Genomic DNA, 26,289 nt, shown 5'->3' with positions numbered 1-26,289 from the left:
GGTTTGTAGTGTTTAGGTAATCCGCATGACTAGTATGCTTGACGGCCTTGCATTGCGCATGTACGATGAAGGATGAACTATGCTATGGTAATGTATAGTCATATGCGGCATTGCTAGGACACTTGCTATAGGGTTCAAATCGTACTTTTTATGCTAGTTGAACATTTGGTAGGCAGCAAAGTTGTTTTCCGGAGTTTAGTCAGCCTCAGTATTAACCATAGCAATATGCATAAATGACGTTAGGAATGGCCTAAGGGCAAAGCTTGATTCGTTAACACCTCACGATGGAGGTTTCATGTGTGTGGTATTTGTATTGTCCGGGGACAATGTAGGGATAAAACGTGGTGCAATCCTGTCCGATGATCTTCTGGAAGTAACATAAACATGGCAGCCATATCGGTCAAGTGTATCTTGCTGTAATACTTCAATCCGAAATGTACTAATTAAGGGACAAATGGTGTCCAATATATTGACAAGTCGGTCGTCCTTTCTGAGTTTGTTAATGGCGTTGTATTTTCTGGGATTGTAAACAGGAAATACAGCCAAAATTTCAACTTTACGCCTCTTCCCAGCATCCGAGTTCTAGTGCCATCATGCCAGGTTACTGCAGACGTGACTCCAAGTAGTATCATAGCTTGCTCTCCTCTGCTAACCAATACTTGTACCTGTGGTTAGGATCGATAGGGTTTCCAGCATACTCTAACGTTCTTTCAGACGAATAATCGCACTTTTGTGGTAATTAGCGAAGAAGAAGTATTTTCTATTTGATGATCAAGCGAGTTGCATTTCGTCTTCGACGTTTTTCCTTTTCCTTTTTCTGTACTAGAAGATCTAGAATGGAAACTGCGTTGAGAATATTATACATATTAATGAGTTATTCTTTCGAATCCGATGTGGTTAATTCGAGTAAATGAATCTTTTGATAGATGGAGGGTTGGTTTCTGTAGATTAAGTATTGGTATGAGCTTTTGTATTATAAGGAAGATTTGTTTAATTATATCTCAAGATATATAACTAAGTATTGATGAATGAGTGCAAGATAAGATTTGAAGAGAATCGAATAGTTTCGCTGTTACTTGGGATTTAAGTGTGGATGGACAGAAAGAGTTTTTAATATTAAATGGGAATCGATCAGAGTTTATACATATCCTTGGGGTCTTATAGTAGATATGTATATAATTGTCATACGTGGTTCGTAGAAATTAATATAATAATTATATTATACTCGAGTATCTTGTAATTATAAAGTATTAATAAATATAAATATAAATAAAATAATCTGATTCTTAAACATAATAATATATTTCAAAACCGGAGATAAACATAATGAATGAATTAGATTAATATTGGATTCAAGGGTTCTGTAACGATACTGTACCGGAGGCAGCGGCTGCCTGAGGTTTCGTCTGATTGGTAGTTGTGGGTTAAGGCTTTATCACTAGTCTTCACTTGGAAGTGAAGTCGTTACTAGATCAAGTAGAATGTAGGTAAACTAATTGATAACTAAGTTGAGCACGAAGCTCCTAAACTATGAAACTACTCTGACTATATACTGAACAATAAAGGGGGCCCCTAGGAGCTTTCTGGCTCCTCAAGACTCCTTATCACGCGATTTCTGATGGTGCGTGCGCATACGATCTTCAGGTGACCAAGATCACATACTAATTCGATGAAATCTGATCGTGTTTGCACACGGCCTAAGCTCTCCTAATTAATCAGTTTGCTACCATCGTAACACCATCAATCCTAATGGTGAATCGTGACAGGTTCTTATAATAAGGTCGAAAATTGAAAATCTTTAAGTAGATAAGTAGAATGAATGAATGAATGAATGAGTGTGAGTAGACAGTATATTGTTACGACGGGTAACATATTTCCGTATCACATGACTAATCACAGGATCAAAGCTATCATGTGACCGGCTCTAATCAATCTAGTTAGAGCCTCTAGAGCCACTAGAGCCAGAACACGAAGGCCTATATAATCAAGATGGATTTCCTTTGTATAGAGCTTCGTGCTCAAGATCAATCATTTAGTATACTCTATTATTAGTTACGAATTTTATATCATTATAATCATTACTTAAGTCCTTGTTTGATGTCTAGTTATAAACCACCTCGAGAGCCTAAAGCATTTCCATGTGATCTAGATGGCAAACCTTGTAATAGAATAGTATATCATTATTGTTATTACTTTAAATCCCTACTTGATATCTAGTTATAAACCATCTCGAGAGTCTAGAGCACTTCCACATAATCTAGACGGCTACCCTCGTGTTACGTCCAAAACGATTAGTATGTCACATGACCATAAAACATGTGATGGAACGGTGAGGAACGAACGTTCCTAGGAACAACCAGGAACGCTCGTTCCCAGGAACGACGATTCCTAGTTAACCATAGGCACGAAGGACTATATAATCAAGATGGATTTCTTTTGTATAGAGCTTCGTGCTCAAGATCAATCATTTAGTATACTCTACTATTAGTTACGAATTGCATATCATTATTGTCATTACTTCAAGTCCCTGCTTGACGCCTAGTTATAAACCTACTTCGAGAGCCTAGAGCACTTCCACGTGATCTAGACGGCAAACCTCGTAACACTGTCCGAGTTCCCCATATGTCCGAGTTCCCCATACGTTACGTTATATAAAATAGTTTTTATGTTTATCTAATATTATATTTTGTGAGCCAAAAGGGTATTTATAGACCAGCAATTGTATTTTAACTTAGAATCTACAGGTGAAGAGCACCTGTGTTACGAGGTGTTACGAGGTGTTACGAGGTTTGCCGTCTAGATCACGTGGAAGTGCTCTAGGCTCTCGAGGTGGTTTATAACTAGGCGTCAAGCAGGGACTTAAAGTAATGACAATAATGATATGCAATTCGTAACTAATAGTAGAGTATACTAAATGATTGATCTTGAGCACGAAGCTCTATACAAAAGAAATCCATCTTGATTATATAGTCCTTCGTGCCTATGGTTAACTAGGAATCGTCGTTCCTGGGAACGAGCGTTCCTGGTTGTTCCTAGGAACGTTCGTTCCTCACCGTTCCATCACATGTTTTATGGTCATGTGACATACTAATCGTTTTGGACGTAACAGACAGGTTGTCACACTCAAGAATACTGGGTAAAGTATCTTGTATTAGAAAATACTAAGCTAAGGAGAAAAGAAGAAGGAAAACAAGAGTAGAGAGTTTTCCTATGATTAAATACAAACGGGGCATGCCACGTGACCCGGAGGTGTGAGGCGTCACACAGGTACCTTTACACCAAATTTTGTATGTAAAGGTACTTAGAGCAACTTTTTATATCTCTATGGATATTAAAGATAATTTTTTTTTTTTTTTGATAGTTAGGTTTAATATCTAATAAAAATACAGTATTAAAGTTACAAAACACTTTTTAATTATATTGTTCTTAAATTAATACGATTTTAAAAATTCTCATAGTAATTTTTGTTAGGCAAAAACGAAAATTTGAAAGAAACTTTAATATCTTTATGAAAAAACTTTATATCTCTATAAAATTTTACTATATTAAATATTTATATTGAATATATCAAACTTCAAAATATCAAAACTATATCTCTAGTATTTCTAGAGATATAAAAAGTCGCTCTAAGTACCTTTACATACAAAATTTGGTGTAAAGGTACCTGTCCGAGTTCCCCATATGTCCGAGTTCCCCATACGTTACGTTATTTATATTTTAAATAATTATTAATAAATTCATGTAACGTGGTTTATCAGCAGTCCGCCCATATAACTAGTCCGCCCACTTTTTGACCATTTAACCACTTCAAATTCTAATTAATCAATCATAACTTATTCAATTGATTCAAACTATTAAGAATCTAATAATCTAGGATCTATTATATCATTTTGACAAGTTCTTGAATTATGACCAGTCTTTCCGCACTTACTACAGCATCGACTAATAGATGATTCCCTATTAGAATTTCCTTCATTTTGACACTCATTGTATTGAATCTGATTATCAATCTCTTATTATGATAATATATCTTCAACTTCTTGTCCAGTAAGTACTCCCCCCATTACGTAGTTGAATTTTTTTGGCGTGTCGACGTTTACTTAATACCTCATTTGCTCTTCGAAGCATACGATTCTCAACACTCAAAAGTGTAACTTCATATACCAATCTCTCTATACCTTTAGCTAAAGCTTGCACAATCGCAAATATAAGTGTAGAAGAGCTTGATTGATGATGAGTCATTCGAGCTTTTATTAGAATTGATTATAAGAGAGCCTCAATTGAATTGTGAGGGGTTTGAGAGATCCAGGAATTGGTAAGTTCCAAGAAGGTAAATGAAGGGTAAAAGTACGAATCCTAATATCCAGTTTTGAGAGTATAGATTAAAGATCGAATAGTATTAGACCTGCTCTTTGAAAACCAGCTTTCATATTCTGAATAGTAAATGATTGCAAATATACAACTTTGAAGATTATAAAGAATTCAACCTTGATAATATAATTGATATAAACTTTGATAAATCCTTCAATTTGACAACTATATAAATATTTAAATACACCAAAACATCTAATATTGAGTGATTGAATTAAATGACTTAAATATAATAATAATCTGAGATATATAATATCATTTGACTTGCAATATGATTGAAAAGATTGTGACCAAAAGGGTGTTTATAGACCAGCAATTGTATTTAACTTAGAATCTACAGGTGAAGAGCACCTGTAGATGGGGATAGCTACTCTATATATACACAAATGAATGGCCTAGCCGCAATGGCTAGGCAAAAAGAAGTCGTATTTATTCCTCCAATGATCTTACTTTACCGATAACCATTGATACCTAGTACTTGTCCGGATCTGATCCTCAGGTCACCTAAATCGCATACTAATCTCGAGTAATCGTATCATGTGTGGACATGGTTAATGTACCTGAGGTTTCTTATATAATAAGGGTGGGAGGAAAGCAGGGATTTCCGTCACATTAACTTTCTTTTGATGACCTTATTGTTATGAGATTTGCCGTCTAGATCATGTGGAAGTGCTCTAGGCTCTCGAGATGATTTATAACTAGGTGTCAAGTAGAGACTTAAAGTAATAACAATAATAATATATTATTCTATTATAAGATTTATTATCTAGATCACATAGAAGTATTTTAGACTCTCGAGATGGTTTATAACTAAATATCAAGTAGGGACTTAAGTAATAATCATAATGATATACAATTCATAACTAATAGTAGAGTATACTAAATGATTGATCTTGAGCACGAAGCTCTATACAAAGGAAATCCGTCTTGATTATATAGACCTTCATGCTTCGTAGCTCGAAGGGAGCGAATGTGACGCCTCACACCTTCGGGTCACGTGGCATGCCCCGTTTGTATTTAATCACAGGAAAACTCGCTACTCTTGTTTTCCTTCTTCTTTTCTCCTTAGCTTAGTATTTTCTAATACAAGATACTCTACCCAGTATTCTTGAGTGTGACAGCGAAGGGCTCGAGAGGCCAAGCCTTCGAGCTCTTCGAGTTCTCGCATCACGTGTTATTACTAATCCTGTGACCTAATTGTTACCCGTCGTAACACTTATATAACGTAACTTATGGTGAACCGGGTCATATGGGGAACCGGGTCACAAAATTCAATTCTCTCTATGTGATCTTGTTCTACGAGCTACACATTCATCCAATTCCAACTCTAAATCACTTGAACTACTCTCTGGCTCTTCTTCTTCAGTCTCCTCTTCTAATTCTTCAATTGGACATTTACGTGGTCGCCCTCGTGGCTTTTTCTCCTTCGGTTTTTCCTCCGCCTCACGTACCATTTTCAGTACTTCCTCACTACTAAAGACAAATTGACCTTGTAATTTGACTCTTTTGCCTTTAGTTCTCTTCTTTCGAGTCTCAATTACTTCCTGAGCATCAGCGAGCTGTTTCCGAAGTAGGGCTATCTCAGCATTTTGAGATTCTACAAGCCTAGTCATTCTCTTGGCATATCGACGAGTTGGTGATACAAGAGAATCATTATCTGCTAGAGCTTTATTAAAGGTTTGATTTGCTTGCCTTAGCTCTGTCCCATCTGGAGGAGAGCTCCTGAGTATAGATAAGTCTAGATCTTGATTGGACATTCTCATTTGTGGAGTAGAAGGTTGCTGGGAGGAGTTAAATGGTAATGAATCGAGTACTTTTCGTAAGGCAAAAGGTACTAAACCAGCTCCTCTTCAACCAGCTTTAATATTAGAAGAATTCAGTGCTTTTTTTCTAATATTTTGAAAGAGTTCTACCCATTCAGCTCTTTGAATTCGCTTTACACCAGCTCGAGAATATCGATCGACCTCTAAAGCATGATATCGTTTCATTGGCCCATACACCACAATATCAAATGGTTGAAACAAATGGGAGCAATAAGGAGGTAATATAAGTAAATCGATTTCCTTCTCTATACAGAAAGCAATAAAGCTGCCTGTAATATGACTTGAATGGCCATCCATGATCAAAAATCGAGGTCGGTCACCTAACACTTTCTTGGATTCTGGTTCGAAAACCCTTTTTAGCCATTCTAATCTATGACTATTTGAGGTCCATCCATTCGTACTCGTAGAAAACTGCTAGCTTTGAGGCGTGTCCTTTGGAATCCATGCAGAATTCGTATTCTGAGCCTTGAAAATGATCATAGGTGATAAAGCCTTTCCAACTGCATTGACACATTCAAATGCAGTTATCCATTCTTGCTTGCCAGCTGTAACTTTCCAATTCGATTTCTGAATAGAATCGATTATAATATATGTACTTTGAGTACTTCCAACTCCAAATCCGGTTTCGTCCATATTATATATATCATCTAATTCATATTTTCGTTCAATGAGATATATACGAAACGTATCAAACCAAGTCTGAATATTCTTCGGAGTTATCTCTTTAGTCTGATTAGACTTTAATTGATATGAATAGCATGTTTTAAGTTCTGGATGTCGTTTTTGGAATCTATAGATCCATTCGTGGCCTATAGGTGGAATTTCTGTCGAGGTAGGAATTCGAGATGACGCGACCTGAACGCGTCGAAGACGAATTTCGTCGGCCATTTCCTTCACCAACATAGGTGTAGCAGGGAATCCAGTGATGGTAAGTCGTGAAATCCATCGTACAAGAGTATTTTCTTCTGCGTTTGAAAGAATTTGAGCCATTTCGTGGGATTGAGTACGTGATTTCCTTCCAGCGACCCTAGCTATGAGAGTTGACTTAGGAACTTCAAAATACTCTGCAGCCTTTCTAATTGATTTAAAGTCCTTCAATTGAAGTGCAATAATAGCATTCTGTATCTTCTCTTCAATTTGAGAAGGCGTAAGAGGTGATTCGGTATGCATAGCAAAATTTGTTGGGGTTTGAAGTCAGTGATGGGCTAAATGTGACCCGGTTCCCCATATGACCCGGTTCACCATAAGTTACGTTATTTTTTTATTTTTTTATTTTTTTATTTTTATTTATTTATAGATTGTGATATTATAATAGTAACTAAATGAAATAAAAATTATATCTTATATAATCTAAAAACTCAATTTAAAAACTCATTTCCCATTCTCAAATATTTAAAAAGAAATCTCTTTTAATTCATAATTCACATAATACAATACGAATACAAAATTTCACACCTTCATACCTACACAAAAAACATAGTCATAATCATACTTCTAAATCTTTCTTTCTTTCATTCATTATACAATTTATATTTATATTTATATTTATATTTATTTACACATACAACTCATTTCCCCTTCACATCCATCTCAATCCACTATCTACAAAACAAACCACTCCCACTCTCCCCTCCCTTCCATTTAATTGGAAAGACATTGCGAATAATAAGCATTCGACGCCTTACAAGTAGTACCAGCCGCACAAACGGTATTTCCAGTCCAATTTGATCCACCGCATTGACCGTAGAGGGGGACGGTAGTACCGGTTGCTGTCGCGGCGGGAGTGGATGCGGTTTTTGTGGTTAGGGTTGTCTGGGGGGTGTGGTGTTAGTTTTGTTTGGGGGGGGGGGGGGGGGGGGGTTTAAAGGTTGGATGGATGGGGATAAGGGTGATAAATGCTACCTAGCGAATTTGTGGGGAAGGGGAACAGCTGGGAATAACTTAAGGGGGAATTATCCCCGAAAAAAGAATTTAGGGATAACTTTCTTGAAGCAGAGTCGAAATAACAACCGGAACACCCGCCGCAGCCGCAAGAGCAGAAATCACATTATTATAAGCAGGATGAAGAGAAAAGTCCGAGTACCAAAGACAAGCATCACCTTGACCACTAAAAGTCGAAGGAATCCACGAATATTTATCCGTGAAATCCCAGACGGTTACACCAACACATCCATCAACGCTAAGACAGGCATTAACGGTATTAGCGTAATCGACACCTTGTTGAGCGAGACCAGCAGTCGTAGGTGGAAGACTCGAGAAACGAACATCGAGTTCCGTGTAGGCGACTTCGACGTTGAGGGCAGTGAAAGATCGGAGAGTAGTAGCGAGTGCGGATTCACTTGGTGTTTCGCCGACGATGAAGTGACCTTGGAGACCAATACCGTCGATTTTGATACCGCGGGCTTGGAGCGATTTGACGAGGTTAAGGGCCGCGGTGGCTTTGGCCCCCGAACTCTCAATGTTGTAGTCATTGTAGTAGAGCTTTACATCTGGATCGTAGAGAGCTGCAGTCTCGAATGCGATGGGGATGTATTCGGGTCCAATGGTGTTGTAGAACTTGAGGATGTTAGTATTATTATCCGTGTAATGTTTTGCTTCGGGACAACAAGAAGTGTTTTAAATACTTACGACAAATGAACGGTAGGTACCATCATCGTTGAATGCCTCGTTAACGACATCCCAGGCGTAGCATTTGCCCTTGTAGTAAGTAACTTCATTTTTAATGCTGCGGGTATCATTAGCTTAAAGCTCAGCCAAGAGAGTGCAAAATCACTAACTGATTCTTCAACACGGCAATCAAAGTAGCATTTGTCCATGTGCCCGAGGTAACCCAGGAAGGCAATTGATTATACCAACACAAGTTATGGCATCGAAGAATTTGATCATTCTTCTCGGCGAAATCCACCACCACATCACCCTGGGTATAACTGAAAGTGTTCTGCGTTGGCTCAATGTATTGCCATTTTTGTGTGTTTCCAGGTGTGATCTGTCCAAATTGACTGGTGTTGGAGAGAATGGCCGTATACTGGGTATCGGTCAATTCTCCATTGTCTGTGGCGGAACCGAAGTATTTGAGACCAGCAGCCTTGGCTAGCGTGTTAAGCTGTCCATAAGCTGAGGGCAAGATGGCAAGAGTCACAAGATTCGAAATATGCATTTTGGATAGAAGTATATGACAGGAAAGGAACGACAAAGAGTGTAGTTAATTCGAATGACCTGACTCGGGAAGGGTGGTGAGAAAAGGATAATGGGGAGTGAAAAGTTTATATATATATATGTATATTTACCTCCCTGTAAAATTCGAGGGGTACATAAACGCTCGCGAATAACCCCATTCTTCAGAATCGGGTTACTTCTGAGCAACATGATAAAATGAAATTTGCCTGTTTCGGATAAATGATCTAAGGGCATGGCATTTTTCCATACTGGGTGAATGCTTAATATATCCGGAGCGCTTATGTGAAGAACAGTGGAGAAACGGAGATGAAATAGGCAATGGGTCAAGTGGATTACATAATAATGAATTTTAAATTAAAGTACTTTGAAGATGTTTGGGATGTTTGAATGCATAGGATCCCTGACTTGGCAAAGATCTCGTCTATCTGATCGAATGTGAAAAATCAATTGTGACTATTATTACAGGCAGGCACTTCAAGCCAAACACTCGGATCCCTCGGATGGGATGAAATAAGCTTTTCTCCATCTTGAACAACGCAACGGTCCGCAACCTTTAAATGAAATTCAACAATGAAACAACAACAATATGGCAAAATGTGATATATTACCCGTAAGGTATGGATAAATTCAACGCCCCATTACCCCGCATTTGATCTTTTGAAGAATTTCCCTCATTTATAGATCTCGGGACGTGGAAGCCGGCGTCAAATGGTGTCCCTTGGCTGCTGCTCCACTTAGAGTCTGACAATTTCCATTTCCATAAATCATCTCCGACTGATTTATCAAGAATCGGAATATTGAGAGAGGGGCTGTAATTATGAAAGTTCATTCATCGTCCACCTCTTCAATATTTAATCGAGAGAGTCTAGAGGAATAACCTGGATGCTCTTGAATAGACTCTCTTTCGGTCGAAGGGCTTCTGGTGACCTTGAGGCTGAGGGCACGGTGGAACGATCTACTCCCCTCGAGATGACGTGTAACGAGGTCAGATGAGTTCTGTGATTACATATTAGCAATCCACCCGAGGCTTTATGAATTTATGAATTATGATGGCAATTTTACCCTACAATAACGTATGACAAGGTATTTTCATCAGCCTTGTCCTTGCTTAGATCAATACCGAGGAAGTAAAGCCTTCTAGCCTCTAATCATCTTCGCATCGAAGTCCTTAATAGCATTTCTCGCACCACTAATGCGATCGGCAAGCGGAACTGGCTCCCGGAGAGCCAATGGAGGCGCCCCGTTGGCGGATGTAAATCGGCTCAAGTTATATGAAAGGGTGGACGGATTTTGAGGTTGTTTCTTGATAGAAGCAGTAGCGTGTGGGACTTCTTCAGCGACTCTATGAAAATAATTAGATGAAATTCGGTTAAATATTGATCCAATCCATTTTGTGAACGGGAAACTAAAAACTTACTTCTCCGATCCATAGTAGCCTTGCACAGAGGATGACAGGGATTGAGGCATGACTATTCAAGTGGTGAGAGACCAAAATTTGGTCTAGTAAAGCCTATATGAATTTGCGAATGGAACTCAAGAAGGATTATGCCTTGACATAAGTCATACGAGTAGGTAGCTAGTTGACAGAGTGAGAAATAGAGATATCTATTCAGAGCAATTCTCAACTATTTGATGGATCGCAACAATAATTATGTTTTCTCAAAAGTCGTGGGGGTTCCTTACTGATTTATAGACATTTTTTCTAATCGGTGACATGAACGACTTGACTGATGACGGATATCTTTTTCTTCTCTCTGGCCCTTGAGAACACTGATAAACAATCGTAAAGATAGAAGCCCTTTCATCATTGGCTATCAAGGAAGGTTACGGCTCGTTCCTTTGCATTTCGTCCCCGTGCCATCGTCTCGATACAACATTTGTGACGAGCTGCCAAGTATTGGGATGGCCTTGGGAAGCATTCAACGGGCATTGAACCAATCGCCCTAGAACCCGGGCACCTTTGCAAATGTTCCAATCTTCTTTACATTCAGCGAAAAATTGTCGTACTTCCGGCCCGGAATTTCTAGATTTGGTTCGGTCTGTTGAGCTCTTGCCCGGCATATTAGGATCTAATTCGCTGATTCAGCAAGTACCTGAGATATAGACAGAGCTGATTCGCTGATTCAGCGAGTACCTGAGATATAAACCAGGCTGAGTCATTTGTTTATTTTTGATAAGTCCAATGGAGACCTAATACAGGAATCCCACGTGTAGATCCCCATGGAGAGCATGACCTATGCAAGAATCATGATCACTTGTACGGAGTACGGTGGTAGAAAAGTGGATTATCATAATGTTAAAGCTATCCACTGTATTAGTTTCCGGCTGCAGGAACGAAATTAAGGGCTTGGAGTAAGGTTACTAGGAGGTGCTAGATGTTAGGCATGTACAGTAGTTACACAGCCAAACAATCGACTACCGGTACTTCTTCAGTCGAGAATCCAGAATCAATTTCCACTCAATGGCCAACTTAGTTGACTGTATGAGTTTTGTAAATATTGATCTTTCCTCTGAGTTGCTTCTTAGCTTGCTCCTTGGTCTAACTCGGCATATATGATATCTCAGGTATCTCTTCTCTGTAAAATCTAGATACTTACATCATATTTTGCCCTTGGTTCCGGGAATAAGAGTTACCTACTGGATATAAGGGTTACGCTACGGAGATTTGTGCCGTGAAGTTTATCTCACTGCATTGGTTCTGTCTGTTGTCCAATCAATTTGCCTATACGGCATAATGCTTGATTTTAAAAATGTGGCACATGTTCTACTGATGCAGGGTCTTATAGTCTAGACCACCACTGTAGTTCTACCGTGAGGGATTATCTATCATGGAATTTATGTGTTAAATCTACTGCATACGGGAATCTAATTATAATTAATCATAGACTGCAATCCGAATAATGAGAGTTATGAAGCTCAATCTCATTCTATGCAGTAAGTTGCCCCGCGCAGGCAAATGCGGGCAGATTTTATGGCATTGCATTGCGCAGGACCTACAAACTGTGGTTCTTGAATGATGAATTTTCAAACAGACCATCGGGTTTAGATCTAGAACTTTCCAAATCTCTCAAGATATGAATCAAGACCACCCAGCACACAAGGGATTAATCAATGCCTATCTATCAAAGGGGAGCGGCTGCCTGCAGAGAACTAGATCGTTCTTCGCGATACTGCGTTGTTTTCTAGATTGATGTCAAAGAGGTATCATTGGACATTGAAGATGATAGGACAATGGAGTTGGAGGGGTATGGTGGCACAATTGCAGGTTACACAGCATCTAGGCTCTGAGTGCGAAAGTATGCATGCATATGACCCTGAAGGGCATCCCAAGGCCATCTGAAAACTCGATGCGGTAGCAATTGGTAAGATTACGTCTGGAGTCTGGAGTCTGGAGTCTCTACTGAAAACAATCGACTGTTCTAGATCTGGCCACCTTATGGTTAATCTTCATGTCCTGTCGTGAAGTTTAGGATTCGCTTAACAAGGTCAAAAATTAATTTTATCTGCGTTGGATATACTTACAGAGTAATACCTACAGAGTAATAGGTACCTAGTTATGGGATGTTGACTGCAAGGGCTGAACCTTTCGAGCAGATCCACAAACCAGATAATTGTCTGCTAGCTATTGACACCCTACGCTTCCGCACCACCCTGCCCCGCAGTCAGTTCCCGCCATCCATAGCCTTATCTACGACATGCCAAGACCTTCCGTCGAAAACCTAGTATCTACCGTCTACAGTTTGATATCCACAAACTATACTAATATAGCAGAAGGTACTAATAGTATACGCGACAAAGCGCCGTTGTAATATCAAAATGAATTTCCCATAACTTTCCACGACCTTTCACTTACAAATCGAAACATTATCAAATCAATCAAGCAATCAATACATGACAACCCAGAATTTGATCGCGATGGCTTGCATTTAGCACGTGATCATGACTTCACAAATGATGAAATGACGTCACATCCACCACTTCATCCTGTTTTCTCTGGCGAACTCAACCAACATATGATAATTATGTATTTGAATTTTTATATAACAAGATGTAAGATTCTCTTCTACTTCTTCTTCTTCGCGTTTCAATAATATCTTCCCCATCAAAAAGCGATCATATGCAAAAACCATAAACACCACCGGAGAAAGAAGAATATCTATCACAAAAAATGCCATTTACACTCAACACCTCCGCATCATTTGCATTGACATCCTCTACCTCATCTGGAGATAACTGGGGCCGCGCATATCAAACCAAGACTACCATCAACAAAGACGGCACGACACGCACAAAACGTACGCAACGATTAGGAGAACCCATTATTGAAGAAACGAGACGATGGGATGGGAAAGGAAGAAGAGTCTTGGAGGATGGGAGTGTGTATGAGAAGAATGGGAAGGGGAAGGGATGGGTACAGGTTCAGGGGCCTACTGTGGTGAAACCGATTCAGAGTGGGAATGGTGGGGGCAATAGGAGGAAAGGAACGATTTTGGGGATGACGTGTGAGCCGAGTAGGAATGTGGTTGGGGATGGGAATGGGTTGGGGAGGAATTTTGGGAAGGGGGGAGTGGGGACTGGGACGGAAAATTGGTTGAATGGGATTATGGGGAAGGTGGCGAATGATGCGTTGGAGAGTAGAGGACGAGGAAGGATTTTGCAGGTGGTGGATAGTGAGGAGGGTGAGGAGGATTATACGGATAGTGAGGAGTATACTAGTGGGGAGTATACGAGTAGTGAGGGGGAGGAAGAAGAGGTAGAGGAGAAACCAAGTGTTAAGAAGAGCACTGCGACATTAAAGGCGAAAAGCAAGATGGGGAAGCAGAGGCAAGAGAAACCTACCAAGACGAAAATACTACAGGAGTCTAGTAGTGAAGAGGAGGAGGAGGATGACGTCGATGATGATGGGTATGAAATTGAAGAGTTAATTTCATCCGATGAAGAGGAGTTTGAGGAAGATGAAGAGGAAGAGGAAGAAGAGAAACCACAACCGAAAAAGCCCGTGGAGAAAAAAACTGCAGAGAAGCCAAAGTTTCCGAAAGGAAAGAAGAGCGTCGCAATTCAATAAAGCTGCAAAGCCGATTTGGAAACTTTTACTGTAACTTTTACTGTAATATTTGATTGACCGACTTGAAGTTTATCGAGGTTATAGTATGAATGTAATGATATCAATTATAAAAAGAGTCAATACCACCTGTTTTGAGGTGACCAATGATTCGCTTGAGAGTAGGTATAATTTTATTCGATGCTATAAGGGTATATTCAGATACGACACAAGACGTATTCAAGATAAATCAAGTCTCGATTGCCAAGGGTGGAAATAGCGCATCCCATGCACATTTACCCAGCGGAACCTGAGCATCACCATAAGAAGGATCAGCGCCTAGTGTCGCGTACTCGTATGTTCGACGCTCTGGTATGACACCTATCATATCCAGGAGTAGAGATGCTTTCTCCGGCATGTACGGCTGAAGGAGGATTCCAACTATGCGGATCGCCTCGGCTGAATGATATACGGCGCTTATGAGTTTTTCTTTAGCGTTTGGTTCCTCAGATTTTGCGAGACTCCAGGGAGCTTCTTCTTGTAAGTATTTGTTAGTCTGTTAATTCGTGGTTAGTATCGTAATCTTTAGAAACATGTGGTAGATGGTGGATGGTGTAGTTACTTCAAATACGGTATCCATAATAACATGCAGAGCTGCTGCTGGGTTCAGCTCTTGCATTTTGTCGTTAGCTTTTGGGCGAACATTATTAAGTAAAGCGATCTGCTGATTGGTAGAAATATCCGAATTATGCAATCCTTCAGAATGTGCGGCTTCTACGCAAGAACGAACATTCCATACTTTTGGTCTGGTCAATCGACTGACAAGATTACCTAGACCTTTTTGCAATCCTTTCTTGTATCTTTCAACAATATATTCATTTCCATAGCTAGAATCTTCCTTAATTCCACCATCATGAATAAGGTAATAGCGCATCACATCGACCCCAAATCGATCCATTGCAAAAAATGGGTTGACTACATTCCCTACTGATTTGGACATTTTTTGGTTGTCCATTGTCCAGTGAGCATGCGTCAAAATTCGCTTTGGTGGTTGTAGATTCAAGGCGAGAAGAAATGCGGGCCAATATATGCAGTGAAATCGAACAATATCCTTCCCGATAACTTGTACGTCCGCAGGCCATCCCCCAGCAGCTTCATTCCCTGGAGCCCACGGGTAGCTTGCTTTTGTAATGTAGTTGACTAGTGCATCGAGCCACACATATATAGTCTGACTGTCATCGTCTGGAACTCGAATGCCCCAACTCAGACGATCGGAGGGACGAGATATTGAGAGGTCTTCTAAGCCTTTAGACACTTGATTGACCACATCCTTCATCCGAGTCAATGGTACAACAAAATCGGGGTTCCTTTCGTAAAACTCAAGAAGTTGATCCTTGAAAGCAGATAATCGAAAGTGGTAATTTTTTTCCGATGTCCATTCAACCTCTTTACCAGTCTCTTGAGAAGCAATGAATGTCCTCCCAGTAAAAGGGTCCAGCCTCTTCTCAATCACGGACTCAGGATAGAAAGTCTCATCACTGACGCAGTACCACCCCTCGTGTTTTGACTCGTAAATATATTCCCGTTCCTTCAGCATATACCAGACATATTCTACTGTCTCTTTGTGATCTTGATCAGTCGTGCGTACAAAATGATCGTTTGAAAGTCCTGCTCGCTGTGCCAACTTTTTAAATGTCTCGGCGCCATTATCACAAAATTCTTTAGGAAGTGTGCCTGCTTGTGCAGCAGCTCGTTGTATCTTCATGCCATGTTCGTCTGTTCCTGTACATAAGATCGCTGTCTCGCCCTTTAAAACTTGCCATCGTTTGAAGACGTCCGCCAGGACCATAGTATATAGGTGACCAACATGAGGTGCTTAGGATGACTCAATTAGCTTAAAAAACTGTACGAAGGGAACATTGTTTAGACTTACCGGCATTCACGTAGAAAATTGGTGTGGTGACATAGTACGGCTTCTTTGGTGTTGTATCTGTAGAGTATCTGACTTTTGGTATAGCTCTTGCCCGACATGAGCTGCAGACCCAGCCAGTCCTCCAAAGTGATCTGGTTTTGGACTGCAAAGAGCCCCGCAATGAAGGGTTGAGTCCATACATTTAAACAAAATGCGCCGACTGAAGCGCAATTTAGCATGAGCTGAGAGAATTGTAAATGATGCGTAAATGCGGTGTTGCGGCCGCATCTCCGCCCCCGCGTTTTTTAAAGCCATTGAATTGCGAGCCCTACTCCGCGTCATTAGATTGAAAAGACAAAGACACACCAGAAAAGCCCGCAAGTGGTTTATTCCCAAAATTCACTTAAGTTCTGATTTATTAATTTTCTTGGATATTCACAACCGCATACTATCTGTGCAAACTACCATGTCCGATCCTACAAAAGATACCCAAATTGACTTGGCTACCAAAGGTACTTTTCGCATGCCTCACTGACAAACTTTCATGCTGATGTACTCCAGCGGCCGAAATATTCGTTGAAAGCTTCTACGAAACATTGAATAAGCCCAACCTCCGCTCAAACATCACATCCTTCTACATCAAACCCTCCCCTCTAGCACCAGCTGAAGCTTCAATAACCATCAACGGAAACCTCATACCAACGCCTTCCGCTTTCCAAGAAACGTTCGAGAATAAAATCGGCAAAACGGCTTATGAAGTCCAATCATATGTCGCCCATGTCATTAACCCAAACTACAACATAGGGGTTGAGGAAAGTAAACTTGGGCCTGACAAGGATGGGAAGAAAATCAGCATTGCCATTATGGTTAGTGGGCAGGTGAAATATTCATCAAAGAACGGAGATGAGGGGGAAGAGAGGGGTTTTATGGAGAATTTTGTCCTGGTGCCGAATTTGGAAGCCAGGAATCCAAAGGCGTCGAAAGGGATCAGAAGGTGGTTGATTCAGAGTCAGGTGTTTAGATTGGTGTTATGAGGTCCAGATTATGGAGATATCCAAATGGGAAAAAAATGGGCAAACGAGACTGTGGGAATCCTATACCCAGTCTATGGAAGTCCAAGGATCTATCCGGGACTGGCATATGACCGTCACAGAATGACGTGCTGTTCTACACCTTAAACGGTGTGTTTCTAGCGGTGTCCAGCGCTTGTTTCTCGGCATCGTTCTCATATCGATCTGTTACTAGATGTACAGAAGACACCATTTACGAAGATCTCGATTGTAGCTAGGTAGCTCGGGGATTTACTATCATATTTTTGAAGTATTCACTTCCAGCTGGACGTCCAGCTGATCATTAAGCTGTCCAACTGTTGATTAGAGGTCCTCCATAGCATTTACCTGATACACGAATCAATTAAAACGTCAAAAACAACTTTACAGACACAGCGCTTGCAAATGTTTATGTTGCCCAGTACACTATTTATTGGATCTAACAAACTTATGAGCATAGGACTCTTTTCCCCAAAGAGGCTCTCCATCTTAGGATGTCCAACGGCTCTTTGTAGTTTCTCACACAAATCGCAACTCACATAACTAACTCTCTGCAAGTATCTCTACCAATATCTGAAACTCGCAACTGTCATATGCAACTCTCGCCTTAAGGATATCATCCCTTTTGTCTTTTTTTTTTTTTTGATTTCCTCGTTAGTTTCTAGATTCACCCAATAGCATCTAACTTTCAACCTCTCTGAGCTTCGTTTCTGTTGCCAAGGTGAAGTATCTTCGTCTTTCTCAAAAACAACTTCCTTCTATCTACAACTCTTCACTTTTGAGCAATATTTCATTGACTTGAAGTATTCTCAAGTTATTTAAAACTTTTCTACTTTGTTGCGAACTTGCAATTCTTAACGTTTATCTGCTATCGAATTTTTTTCTTTAATGATCTATTACCTGAAAAGATTCGAAAAATATCCAGACCCTCTTCGATATCCCTCGATCTTGTCCACCAACTTCTGACCTGACCTTTGATCAAACCTCACAAAAACTCAATATTCTACATATCATCCGTATTTTTAAACACCTCGCACACATTAACTGACAATATTTACAAGGACTTCTCGACGTCAACAGTCATGAGGATCCCATCCGGTTTACTTGGCTTTGATGGAAAGCCTGTCAAAGGAGAAATATGCTTGAAAGGCGGCGGTGACAATGGGAAGCTTCATGAAGAGGGTATGAAGCGGGAAGGTAACCATTTTACCTGCTACGCTCTCACCGCAGAAGGCGATGCCATCACACCATGCTTTAGCATAAACTCAGGTGTTGTTGAATTCGTTGACGTGGTCGTCGATGGTATCTTACGAGCTTCGCATAGCAACGAGAAAGCCACCCAGGCATTCAGCAAGAAATTTGAATGGGTGGCAGGTCAAGTTAAGATACGCAACAAATATGTCGGAAAGACCTACCAGTTACAAATAAAAGAGCGGAACATCAAAAAGGGTGAGTTATCCTTCCTATATAATACCTCAGTACCCTATTTACTAAACAATGAAACAGCACGAAATGTTAAGGGTGGCGCACCTCATTCAGTCGGTAGCATCGAAATACAAATATTCCGCCAAGGCCCCAATTCTCACAAGGCTCACGCAAAGGATCCTGATTCTGATGATACCTCATCATCATCAAGCGAAGAACCCGCGGATCTCGGCCATGATGATCGTGCACCCACGTTCGAAGATCATAGCGAATGGTGGAATCTTAATCCATGTGTTGACGAGGACGCAATCCTTCCTCCGCCTTTCGAAGTTGGTGGCGTGGGCCATAAAAAGCTGCAGGATTCCCTAAGAGATTGCATTGTGAGGAAATGGCCAGGTAACTTCAAGCTTTGGGCCTCATTCCGATTCTTGCTCTTCTCTACTACCGATTTTCACAAATTGGGCTTCCTGAATACCCCGGACTATGAGGGGACGTCGTGGAGTGACATGAAATTAAACTTGAAGAAATCGCCTCTGAAGGATGTCCCACGAACTGCTAAGGCTACTTCCGTCGTTGATACCGGTACCCATGATAAGGATGGTGATGCCGGCAATCTGGTGCCAGAGTCAGAGGATGATACTGATGAGCCTGTAGAGATTATCAAAGGCAAAGAAGTCCACAAAAAGATTGTTAAGAGCAGTGCTTCTGGAGGAACCGAGGCATCTGCCTTGTTGGCTAAGGTAATGGGGTCGGCTGAAAAGAAGAATATGATCATCAAAGATCCTTATTCATCGGAAATGCATGACGACAGCTCTGATGCTGAAGTCATCGAAACTGTGTCAAAGCCTGTTCATCTTTCAGGTGCTTCTCAACTTACTGTTCATAATAGCGAGCAGGCTAGCGAGCTTGAAGACGCCGCGCTTCTTGCACCGAATATCAAGGTTGAGAGGGTTAAATTGACTGACGATGGTGTTGTCCAAGGCAATCAAACTCGTACAAACCGCAAGAAAAAACCACTTTCTATGCTCGGCGTCGAGGGAGCCCCAGCAAGAAAGGCCTGGGAAAATCCTGCTCGTTCTGAATGGTATCGACGCAATGTGTTAGGCTCAGGTTCAGACAACTTTAGTACGATCAATACTGATCCAATGCATACAGATCAAGAATTTACCTTGTCAGACAAGGCTCAGCTTTTATCTTCGGATGACCCGGAGCACCTGAGACAGTCCTCTGTGCCGTGTGTGATTGGAGGCACACCCAAGAAAGACAATTCGGCTCGTTTTAAGTCAGTCGGTGTTGAGGCAAGTGGTCCATCCTGGGAGCCAATGACCCCTCCAGCATCATCAAAGAAAGAAGGTACGAAGCACTTCCACGACTTCGGAGAGGAAAAACGTGTATTATCAGGAAACTTGAATGGAGCAAACCGAATTGAATCAGCGGCTCGTGTTATCATCACTAAAGACAACTATAGTGACAATAGTAGCCGTGAAGCAAGTCCATCAATTGAATTTCGCCAGAGGGTTGCAGAAAGAAAAGCTGAGAAGGCTCTGCAACGTGGTCTAGGACTCAGCTTCGAACAACCAGCCCTAAATTTTGAAAAACCTGTCCCGTCTCTAGAGGCTGACATGATGGAAAGTAATTTCGCTGAGTTCATTTACGACTCTCCCCAGCCTGAAGATACAGAAATGATCGATGCTGTTGAAGGCGAACTTGAGCCAAAGCTGAGCGCAGAAAGATCGACATCGCCTGAGGCTGATCCCCGATCTACAAATACAAAGCAAGATCAAGATTCTATGGACAACGCCTCGCCTTCGCAATCTCAAGATTTTACCGCATCCCAAGACAATGAATATGGTTCTCAAACACCCACAGAAGAGGCCTCACAGAGCGTGCTTGAAGATGTCGCAAAGATGCAAAGAATTGAAAAGGCCAAACGATATCCATCAAGTGCTATCCTTGAGGAAAATGCCAAAAGATCTAACAAATCACGTCAACTCGAAGTCCCATCAGAAATTGACATGATTAGTTCCGACAGCAATGATTTGCCTGCCACAGTCGCGAAGTCTAACAGCAAACTCGATGATACACCTGTCGATATTGGAAACCAACAGGACAGTCGGCAAGATTCTCCTCTCAAGGCTGATGAGTCTAACATAGTAGTTGCCCCAGTTAAGCCAGCCAAACAGCCAAAGGCGAGAGTCCCAGCTGCTGCCAAATCCTCATCTGCTCCAAAGACAAAGTCCACGCCCGTTTCAAAGGCACCAGCTTCTCAGAAGACAAGCGCCACTCAAAAGGCTCCAGCTGCAAAAGTTGAACGCTCTTCAAATGTCCCAGCTCAACCTGAGCTATCTCAAGTCAAGCCAAAGAAGCCAGCCCCAAAGATGCAAAAGGATGTAGGTGGCCCAAAGACAGCAAAAGCTGCAATACCTGCCGTCGCGGAAGAAACCACCACATCTAAGCCCAAGGCTAAAGCCAGGGCTAAGGCCGGAACAAATGAAAAGCGCAAAGCTGATCAAATGACCTCTGCCGGTAGCAGTTCGGGACCAAATAAGACAAATTCATCTCCCGCTTTGAAGCAAACTTCTATCGTTGAACGTGAAACAGCAGCGGCAGAAGCACGTATGCAAGCAGCTACAGGCAAGAAGCGAGCTTTGGAAGATCAGTTGGAGGCAGCCCGGAATATGAAGGTGCAGATGGAAAAAGTATAATTTTAATGCTTCGATTTTGCACCGGCCAAGTGACTAACTTATTTGGCAGGCAAATGAAATCAATAGACAAGCCCAAGCTCTGGAGGAAGAAAATGCGGCATTAGAGGTAAATTCTTTATTCTCTAATGGAGTACCGCATGCTAATTCATGAATTGCAGGCTGAAATTGCGAAAATCTCTGCACAATACGTTGCCTAGCAAGCTTACTTCATCAACTCAAGATAAATTGCCAAAGTGAAGAGCTTGTGATGGAAGGCCGTCTTTCACCATCTTCTACAACAACCATTCTCCCGTTTTCAGAAATGCCTTGTTATTACATCATAGCTCCTTTTTACAACACGTTTTCGCACACTTGCTCTATTGTTTATTCTGAGAACTTCGAAGGAGTTGATTATTGAACGCTCCTTGCTTTATTCCTCCTTTTTCACGGCGATTGATCTTTTAATGACGATACCATATCCGCAATCTTGTTTCCGCAGTTGAAGCCATCGTTTGATACCTAGAGATCATCGTCTTCTACAGCTATCAGATGAAAGCAAAACACCCTAGCACGCTTTCACTGTATCAGAAGTTTACTGAACGGTGTTCCATTGCTATTTTTTACTAATTTTTGACCTTCTTTTCATATGGGCTGCATCTGGTACAGCATTCATCTTTTTTAGGGGGGACTTTCTGGCGGAGTTGATGTCTTTTTGTTCGCGGTGGTAGCATTTGGATTTCGAGCGACCAAACAAATGAGAACAGAAAGGCTAATCTGCATGGCGAGATTTTATGAGATTTTACGGAAAACTGAAATAACCCAGGTAAAGCTGTTATTTAAGACAATTCATTAATATCAATGCATGCTGAACACAAGTGACCTAACGCCTTCCCTGCTAGAACTAATCGTAAACGCTGGGTTCTGAAGTACTGACTCCAGCCTATCCTATTCCCATGCCACAATGACCGATAACTATCGTGACTTCATGACTTTCTTGGGACTCTTAAGTTTACATTTACCCTTTCCAACAACTGCTCCCTGGTGTCTTTGCTTTGTGGGTGGAGATCTCTCTACAAGAAATGGTTAATATCTACGAGTGATATATTTGAAGCAAATGAAGAGAAAAGCTCCAAGGGTACTAACAGCTGCCAACCATCTTCGTAATTCTTCTCTTGACCATGTTGCTGGATCTATTTGTGGATTAGTATCACACCATCAGATGATACGTGAGTCTTTCGTACCACCATTAGGATCTTCTTCCTTTGGAAACATGTCGGTACCCCAAATGGACCATGCTGCAGCTGCAGTCACAATTCCTGTGAAAGCTAATACGGCGTTCTATACATGTTTTAGAGGGATGCTTTGAGTTGGTGGTGAAGAAACTTACTTTGGAGCTTAGAGCTCTATCGAGAGGGGTAGGCATCCTTGATAAGAGGGGGTGGCGTTAACTTGTACTTGAACTTGATACAAACGTTGTACTTTCAAAGTCTTTTCTTCTCCAACACAACTTTTGAATTTACTGTTTGTAGAGTAAAATTTTGATGTGAAAATTCCAAAATCAGACTTTTTGCAAGGGACTTTAAATAGATAAATATTCACAGAGACGTACAATGCTTGCCTAAATATCAGAAACCTGTCCTCCCTCTCAGCCACAAAGCCGCCCTCAATAGTGCGACAAGCCAACGCCACATCCATTGGCCCATGCACATCTTATCAAACAGAAAACCCTCCCATACAATCATAACCGAGTTAGCTTACTAATACGCACACAATCGCGAATTTCCACATCAACAACCTCAATACCACGAAGTCTCGATTCCTGTCATCAATTCCCGATTATTTCACCAATTTTCGACTAATCAATCTGTCAAAATGCCTCGCGAAATCACCGACATCAAATCCGTGAGTTATATCCTAATGAGCTGCGTTTTGAGGATGGGAATGAGGGATGAGGAATTAGGAACGGATAGACTGAAAGGACTTTTGGGTTTGAGTTGGTACGGATGCTAATGTTGAATTGCACAGTTCTTGGAGATTTGCAGACGCAAGGATGCTTCCTGTATGTTTTTATCTTTCTATTCTATTCTAGCATGGCCTTACACGAATTATCTTTGAACTCGAATATGGAAAAGTTTCATCGGCATTTGAAAATGGGCAATTGAAGAACGGATGAACTTCCGGGATGGGATGCCGCGATCGACGAAGCTACAGAAAAGACTAACATAGTATACAATAGCCGCCCGCATAAAGAAGAATGTCGGAAAGACCAGCTCCATCAAGATCAAGGTCAGATGCCAAAAGTACTTGTACACCCTTGTCCTTAAGGATTTGGAGAAGGCCGAGAAGTTGAAGCAAAGTCTTCCACCTAGTACGATTTCCCCTCACTTCACGTCAGGCCAGGACACTACTAACACGAGCTTTAGACCTCACCATCGCCGATACCCCAAAGAAGAACCAAAAGGGAAAGAGAATCGCATAGATAGTTGAACAGTGGGGTTAGATTACGGATTCAAGCAGTGGATGAGACAATACAGACATTGATTGATTGCACATTCGAAATATATTGAGCATGATCATGTTTTTTGCCGTTGGCAAGATCGTGATGTGATATCCTGCTTTTGTCCTATGAAAATAGGGTGAAGTAGATTGAGAAAATGAAATAAGCCTTCGGAATCCAATTTTGGCATCTGATCGCCGAGATTTGTGTGTGTATGTGTGTGTGGAAGAGATGTGAAATTTTTACCAACCATATTAGGCATGTCATAGTGAACTACATCCAAGGTTTTGCATTTCTTTCTTGAAGTCAAGATGGTAATGCCAAGGTGCTCGTACATCTTTTACTCTATTTCTCCTATTTCAACACTATTAAAGTGCATAGTAGTAGGATATCAAATATACAGAATGTTAACATCCGCTCTGCTTGATTCCACCTTCACCCACCCATTCCCTTGATGACATTCAGATGATCAGCGATTCTGCGGCTATCATCTAGCTGCTCCAATACATACAAAATATTCGTGAGAGATGAACCCTGAGGTCTGATTGAACACTACGGATAAGAATCAAAATTGGGCATCTGATTGTATGTCTTTATTGTGACAAAGAGATATTGCCGGTCTTTGTTACCAAAATATCGATTACAATGAACTCTATGTGTAGCATCAATTTTATCTTTCAACAGCCATTGATCTCAATCTATTCTTTGAACAATCAAGCGTCTTTGTTTCCCTCAACATATATCCATCGACAATCCTATTGTCTATCCCCTTCCTCACGTTTTTTCATAAATAATTTTGCTTGCCAAACCTTAGTCTTTTCTGCATTATTTTGACACTACTATTCTTGCATTCATTCTAAGCAGAAACACACTTCATACTCAAGACGCAGGTCGTCATTTTACAAGCAACATCAAGGAGACGCTCATTCATAATTCCTTTCATAGACGATATTGGGCAGGCCCAACTTTGCTATTCATTCATTTTAAAAACAGTAAGTTAAGTTTTCTCTCCTATAATCACAATGACAATCGACGATTGTCATCTTAATCCCTACGCAGCACGTCGGGTACTCTGGGCCGGTGACCGCGCCCACATTCCTCTTCAGCCCCTCTGCTGTACTTACTCTCAAGCTGCCGACCTAATCGCCGACAACATAACCAATGTACTACAAGGAGCCACCGGTCATCCCCCTCATGATCCCTTCCAAAAAGTCAAACAAAATTGGAATAGATCCGGCCTGTCCGACTTAAAAAACATCATCAAAAGTCCCTGGTTAAAAGGTAAGACAGAACAAGACCTCCTAGATCTCTATTTCTCTTATTTCAACGTCATGATCTTTGGAGGAGCTCTAAATACTCTTAGATGTACCATGAAACTCGAAGAGCCAAACCCAGAACAAAGGGCACAATTTGTCTTAGGAACAACAGTCGATAAGAGGACCGAAAAAGACACGACGAGACATAATATTCGTTGTCATATTAGTGTATTTGTACGATATCCCGCCCCGAAAAACGAAGCCGAATCAGTTACTCTCCTGAAGAATTATCTAGGGACCTTGTTGCATGAAATGGTTCATGCTTTTTTTAGTATCTACGTATGTAAATGTAACGCCTTCTGTCGGGGAAAAGCACTCGATCTCGAAGAAAGTGGTGTAACGGGACATGGAACCCCATGGCTGAGAGCAGCACGCAGTATTGAGGGATTTGTACGACAGAGACTTAGAATGGATATTAGATTGGGTAGGGAAGAGGCGCTAGGATTGGAATTGATAGTTGGGAATAAGGAGATTTGGTATGTAGATTTAGGGGAGATGGGGATGGATCGGGATACGGTGGATAGGGAGATGGATTGGTTTGCGCAGGTATTTCTTGATGATTTGGAGGAGAGGAAGAGGATTGAGAGGGAGAATGATGAGAGATTGGAGAAATTAGAGAAGGAGAGGTTACTGAGGGAACGGAAGGAGAAGGAAAAGAAGGATAAAGTGGAAAGGGAAAGACCGGCTAGAGAAGCAAAGGAGAAGAAATTACAAAGGGATGTTAAGATTGCGATTCTTAAGGATTTGAGAAAGAAAAGTATACGTGGTAATTGGAAGGTTTTCAAACGTAGCGGTAAATCGCTTCGTAGACATGTTACTCAACCAACTCCACAACCAGACGATTTATTGACGCTTCTTCAAGCGGCTGCTTTGCCTTTACCTCTTTCTCCGCCTCCTTCTCCACCACGTTCTCCACCCCCTCCAGCTCCACCTGGTCATCAACCAGTCGACCCCCTCGCTCAAGCAGCTGCTGTACCTCTACCACCCTCTCCGC

The 26,289-nt window shown here is 41.2% G+C and overlaps 13 protein-coding genes across 13 annotated transcripts in view; 6 read left to right on the top strand and 7 right to left on the bottom strand.

The window, feature by feature from the left end:
- Positions 1 to 12: 12 nt before the first annotated feature.
- On the bottom strand, positions 13 to 865 carry SS1G_12194 (predicted protein; the record flags this gene model as incomplete). The annotated part of the gene is made up of 3 exons (XM_001587114.1): positions 13 to 82; positions 284 to 582; positions 824 to 865. The coding sequence occupies 3 exons, from the start codon at positions 863 to 865 to the stop codon at positions 13 to 15; spliced, it is 411 nt and encodes a 136-aa protein (XP_001587164.1).
- A 4,777-nt stretch (positions 866 to 5,642) lies between these two features.
- Positions 5,643 to 5,984, bottom strand: SS1G_12193 (hypothetical protein; the record flags this gene model as incomplete). The annotated part of the gene is made up of 1 exon (XM_001587113.1): positions 5,643 to 5,984. The coding sequence occupies one exon, from the start codon at positions 5,982 to 5,984 to the stop codon at positions 5,643 to 5,645; it is 342 nt and encodes a 113-aa protein (XP_001587163.1).
- Positions 5,985 to 6,608: 624 nt separating this feature from the next.
- SS1G_12192 (hypothetical protein) lies at positions 6,609 to 7,184 on the bottom strand (the record flags this gene model as incomplete). Its single annotated transcript, XM_001587112.1, has 1 exon — positions 6,609 to 7,184. The coding sequence occupies one exon, from the start codon at positions 7,182 to 7,184 to the stop codon at positions 6,609 to 6,611; it is 576 nt and encodes a 191-aa protein (XP_001587162.1).
- Positions 7,185 to 8,165: 981 nt separating this feature from the next.
- SS1G_12191 (hypothetical protein) lies at positions 8,166 to 9,351 on the bottom strand (the record flags this gene model as incomplete). Its single annotated transcript, XM_001587111.1, has 3 exons — positions 8,166 to 8,750; positions 8,823 to 8,919; positions 8,972 to 9,351. The coding sequence occupies 3 exons, from the start codon at positions 9,349 to 9,351 to the stop codon at positions 8,166 to 8,168; spliced, it is 1,062 nt and encodes a 353-aa protein (XP_001587161.1).
- A 1,157-nt stretch (positions 9,352 to 10,508) lies between these two features.
- On the bottom strand, positions 10,509 to 10,838 carry SS1G_12190 (predicted protein; the record flags this gene model as incomplete). The annotated part of the gene is made up of 2 exons (XM_001587110.1): positions 10,509 to 10,713; positions 10,789 to 10,838. 2 exons carry the CDS (start codon positions 10,836 to 10,838, stop codon positions 10,509 to 10,511), a joined length of 255 nt encoding a protein of 84 aa, XP_001587160.1.
- A 753-nt stretch (positions 10,839 to 11,591) lies between these two features.
- Positions 11,592 to 13,202, top strand: SS1G_12189 (predicted protein; the record flags this gene model as incomplete). Its single annotated transcript, XM_001587109.1, has 5 exons — positions 11,592 to 11,682; positions 12,257 to 12,305; positions 12,500 to 12,545; positions 12,918 to 13,032; positions 13,156 to 13,202. 5 exons carry the CDS (start codon positions 11,592 to 11,594, stop codon positions 13,200 to 13,202), a joined length of 348 nt encoding a protein of 115 aa, XP_001587159.1.
- A 337-nt stretch (positions 13,203 to 13,539) lies between these two features.
- SS1G_12188 (predicted protein) lies at positions 13,540 to 14,436 on the top strand (the record flags this gene model as incomplete). Its single annotated transcript, XM_001587108.1, has 1 exon — positions 13,540 to 14,436. One exon carries the CDS (start codon positions 13,540 to 13,542, stop codon positions 14,434 to 14,436), a length of 897 nt encoding a protein of 298 aa, XP_001587158.1.
- Positions 14,437 to 14,662: 226 nt separating this feature from the next.
- Positions 14,663 to 16,526, bottom strand: SS1G_12187 (hypothetical protein; the record flags this gene model as incomplete). Its single annotated transcript, XM_001587107.1, has 3 exons — positions 14,663 to 14,968; positions 15,035 to 16,287; positions 16,346 to 16,526. The coding sequence occupies 3 exons, from the start codon at positions 16,524 to 16,526 to the stop codon at positions 14,663 to 14,665; spliced, it is 1,740 nt and encodes a 579-aa protein (XP_001587157.1).
- Positions 16,527 to 16,790: 264 nt separating this feature from the next.
- On the top strand, positions 16,791 to 17,358 carry SS1G_12186 (hypothetical protein; the record flags this gene model as incomplete). Its single annotated transcript, XM_001587106.1, has 2 exons — positions 16,791 to 16,836; positions 16,886 to 17,358. The coding sequence occupies 2 exons, from the start codon at positions 16,791 to 16,793 to the stop codon at positions 17,356 to 17,358; spliced, it is 519 nt and encodes a 172-aa protein (XP_001587156.1).
- Positions 17,359 to 18,455: 1,097 nt separating this feature from the next.
- On the top strand, positions 18,456 to 21,503 carry SS1G_12185 (predicted protein; the record flags this gene model as incomplete). Its single annotated transcript, XM_001587105.1, has 2 exons — positions 18,456 to 18,822; positions 18,880 to 21,503. The coding sequence occupies 2 exons, from the start codon at positions 18,456 to 18,458 to the stop codon at positions 21,501 to 21,503; spliced, it is 2,991 nt and encodes a 996-aa protein (XP_001587155.1).
- A 962-nt stretch (positions 21,504 to 22,465) lies between these two features.
- On the bottom strand, positions 22,466 to 22,905 carry SS1G_12184 (hypothetical protein; the record flags this gene model as incomplete). The annotated part of the gene is made up of 4 exons (XM_001587104.1): positions 22,466 to 22,552; positions 22,626 to 22,672; positions 22,724 to 22,820; positions 22,870 to 22,905. 4 exons carry the CDS (start codon positions 22,903 to 22,905, stop codon positions 22,466 to 22,468), a joined length of 267 nt encoding a protein of 88 aa, XP_001587154.1.
- Positions 22,906 to 23,354: 449 nt separating this feature from the next.
- SS1G_12183 (60S ribosomal protein L38) lies at positions 23,355 to 23,961 on the top strand (the record flags this gene model as incomplete). Its single annotated transcript, XM_001587103.1, has 4 exons — positions 23,355 to 23,384; positions 23,508 to 23,541; positions 23,719 to 23,850; positions 23,906 to 23,961. 4 exons carry the CDS (start codon positions 23,355 to 23,357, stop codon positions 23,959 to 23,961), a joined length of 252 nt encoding a protein of 83 aa, XP_001587153.1.
- Positions 23,962 to 25,001: 1,040 nt separating this feature from the next.
- SS1G_12182 (predicted protein) overlaps positions 25,002 to 26,289 on the top strand; it is a gene marked incomplete at both ends in the record, with an annotated part of 1,891 nt that continues 603 nt past the window's right edge. The window contains 2 exons of the mRNA XM_001587102.1: positions 25,002 to 25,469; positions 25,680 to 26,088. Of these exons, the coding sequence (XP_001587152.1) occupies positions 25,002 to 25,469; positions 25,680 to 26,088 (877 nt within the window). The remainder of the gene's footprint in view (positions 25,470 to 25,679; positions 26,089 to 26,289) is intronic.

This window comes from Sclerotinia sclerotiorum, genomic scaffold, assembly GCF_000146945.2.
Source record: "Sclerotinia sclerotiorum 1980 UF-70 scaffold_19 genomic scaffold, whole genome shotgun sequence".
Taxonomy (NCBI): domain Eukaryota; kingdom Fungi; phylum Ascomycota; class Leotiomycetes; order Helotiales; family Sclerotiniaceae; genus Sclerotinia; species Sclerotinia sclerotiorum.
This window is presented reverse-complemented; position numbering and strand designations above follow the sequence as displayed.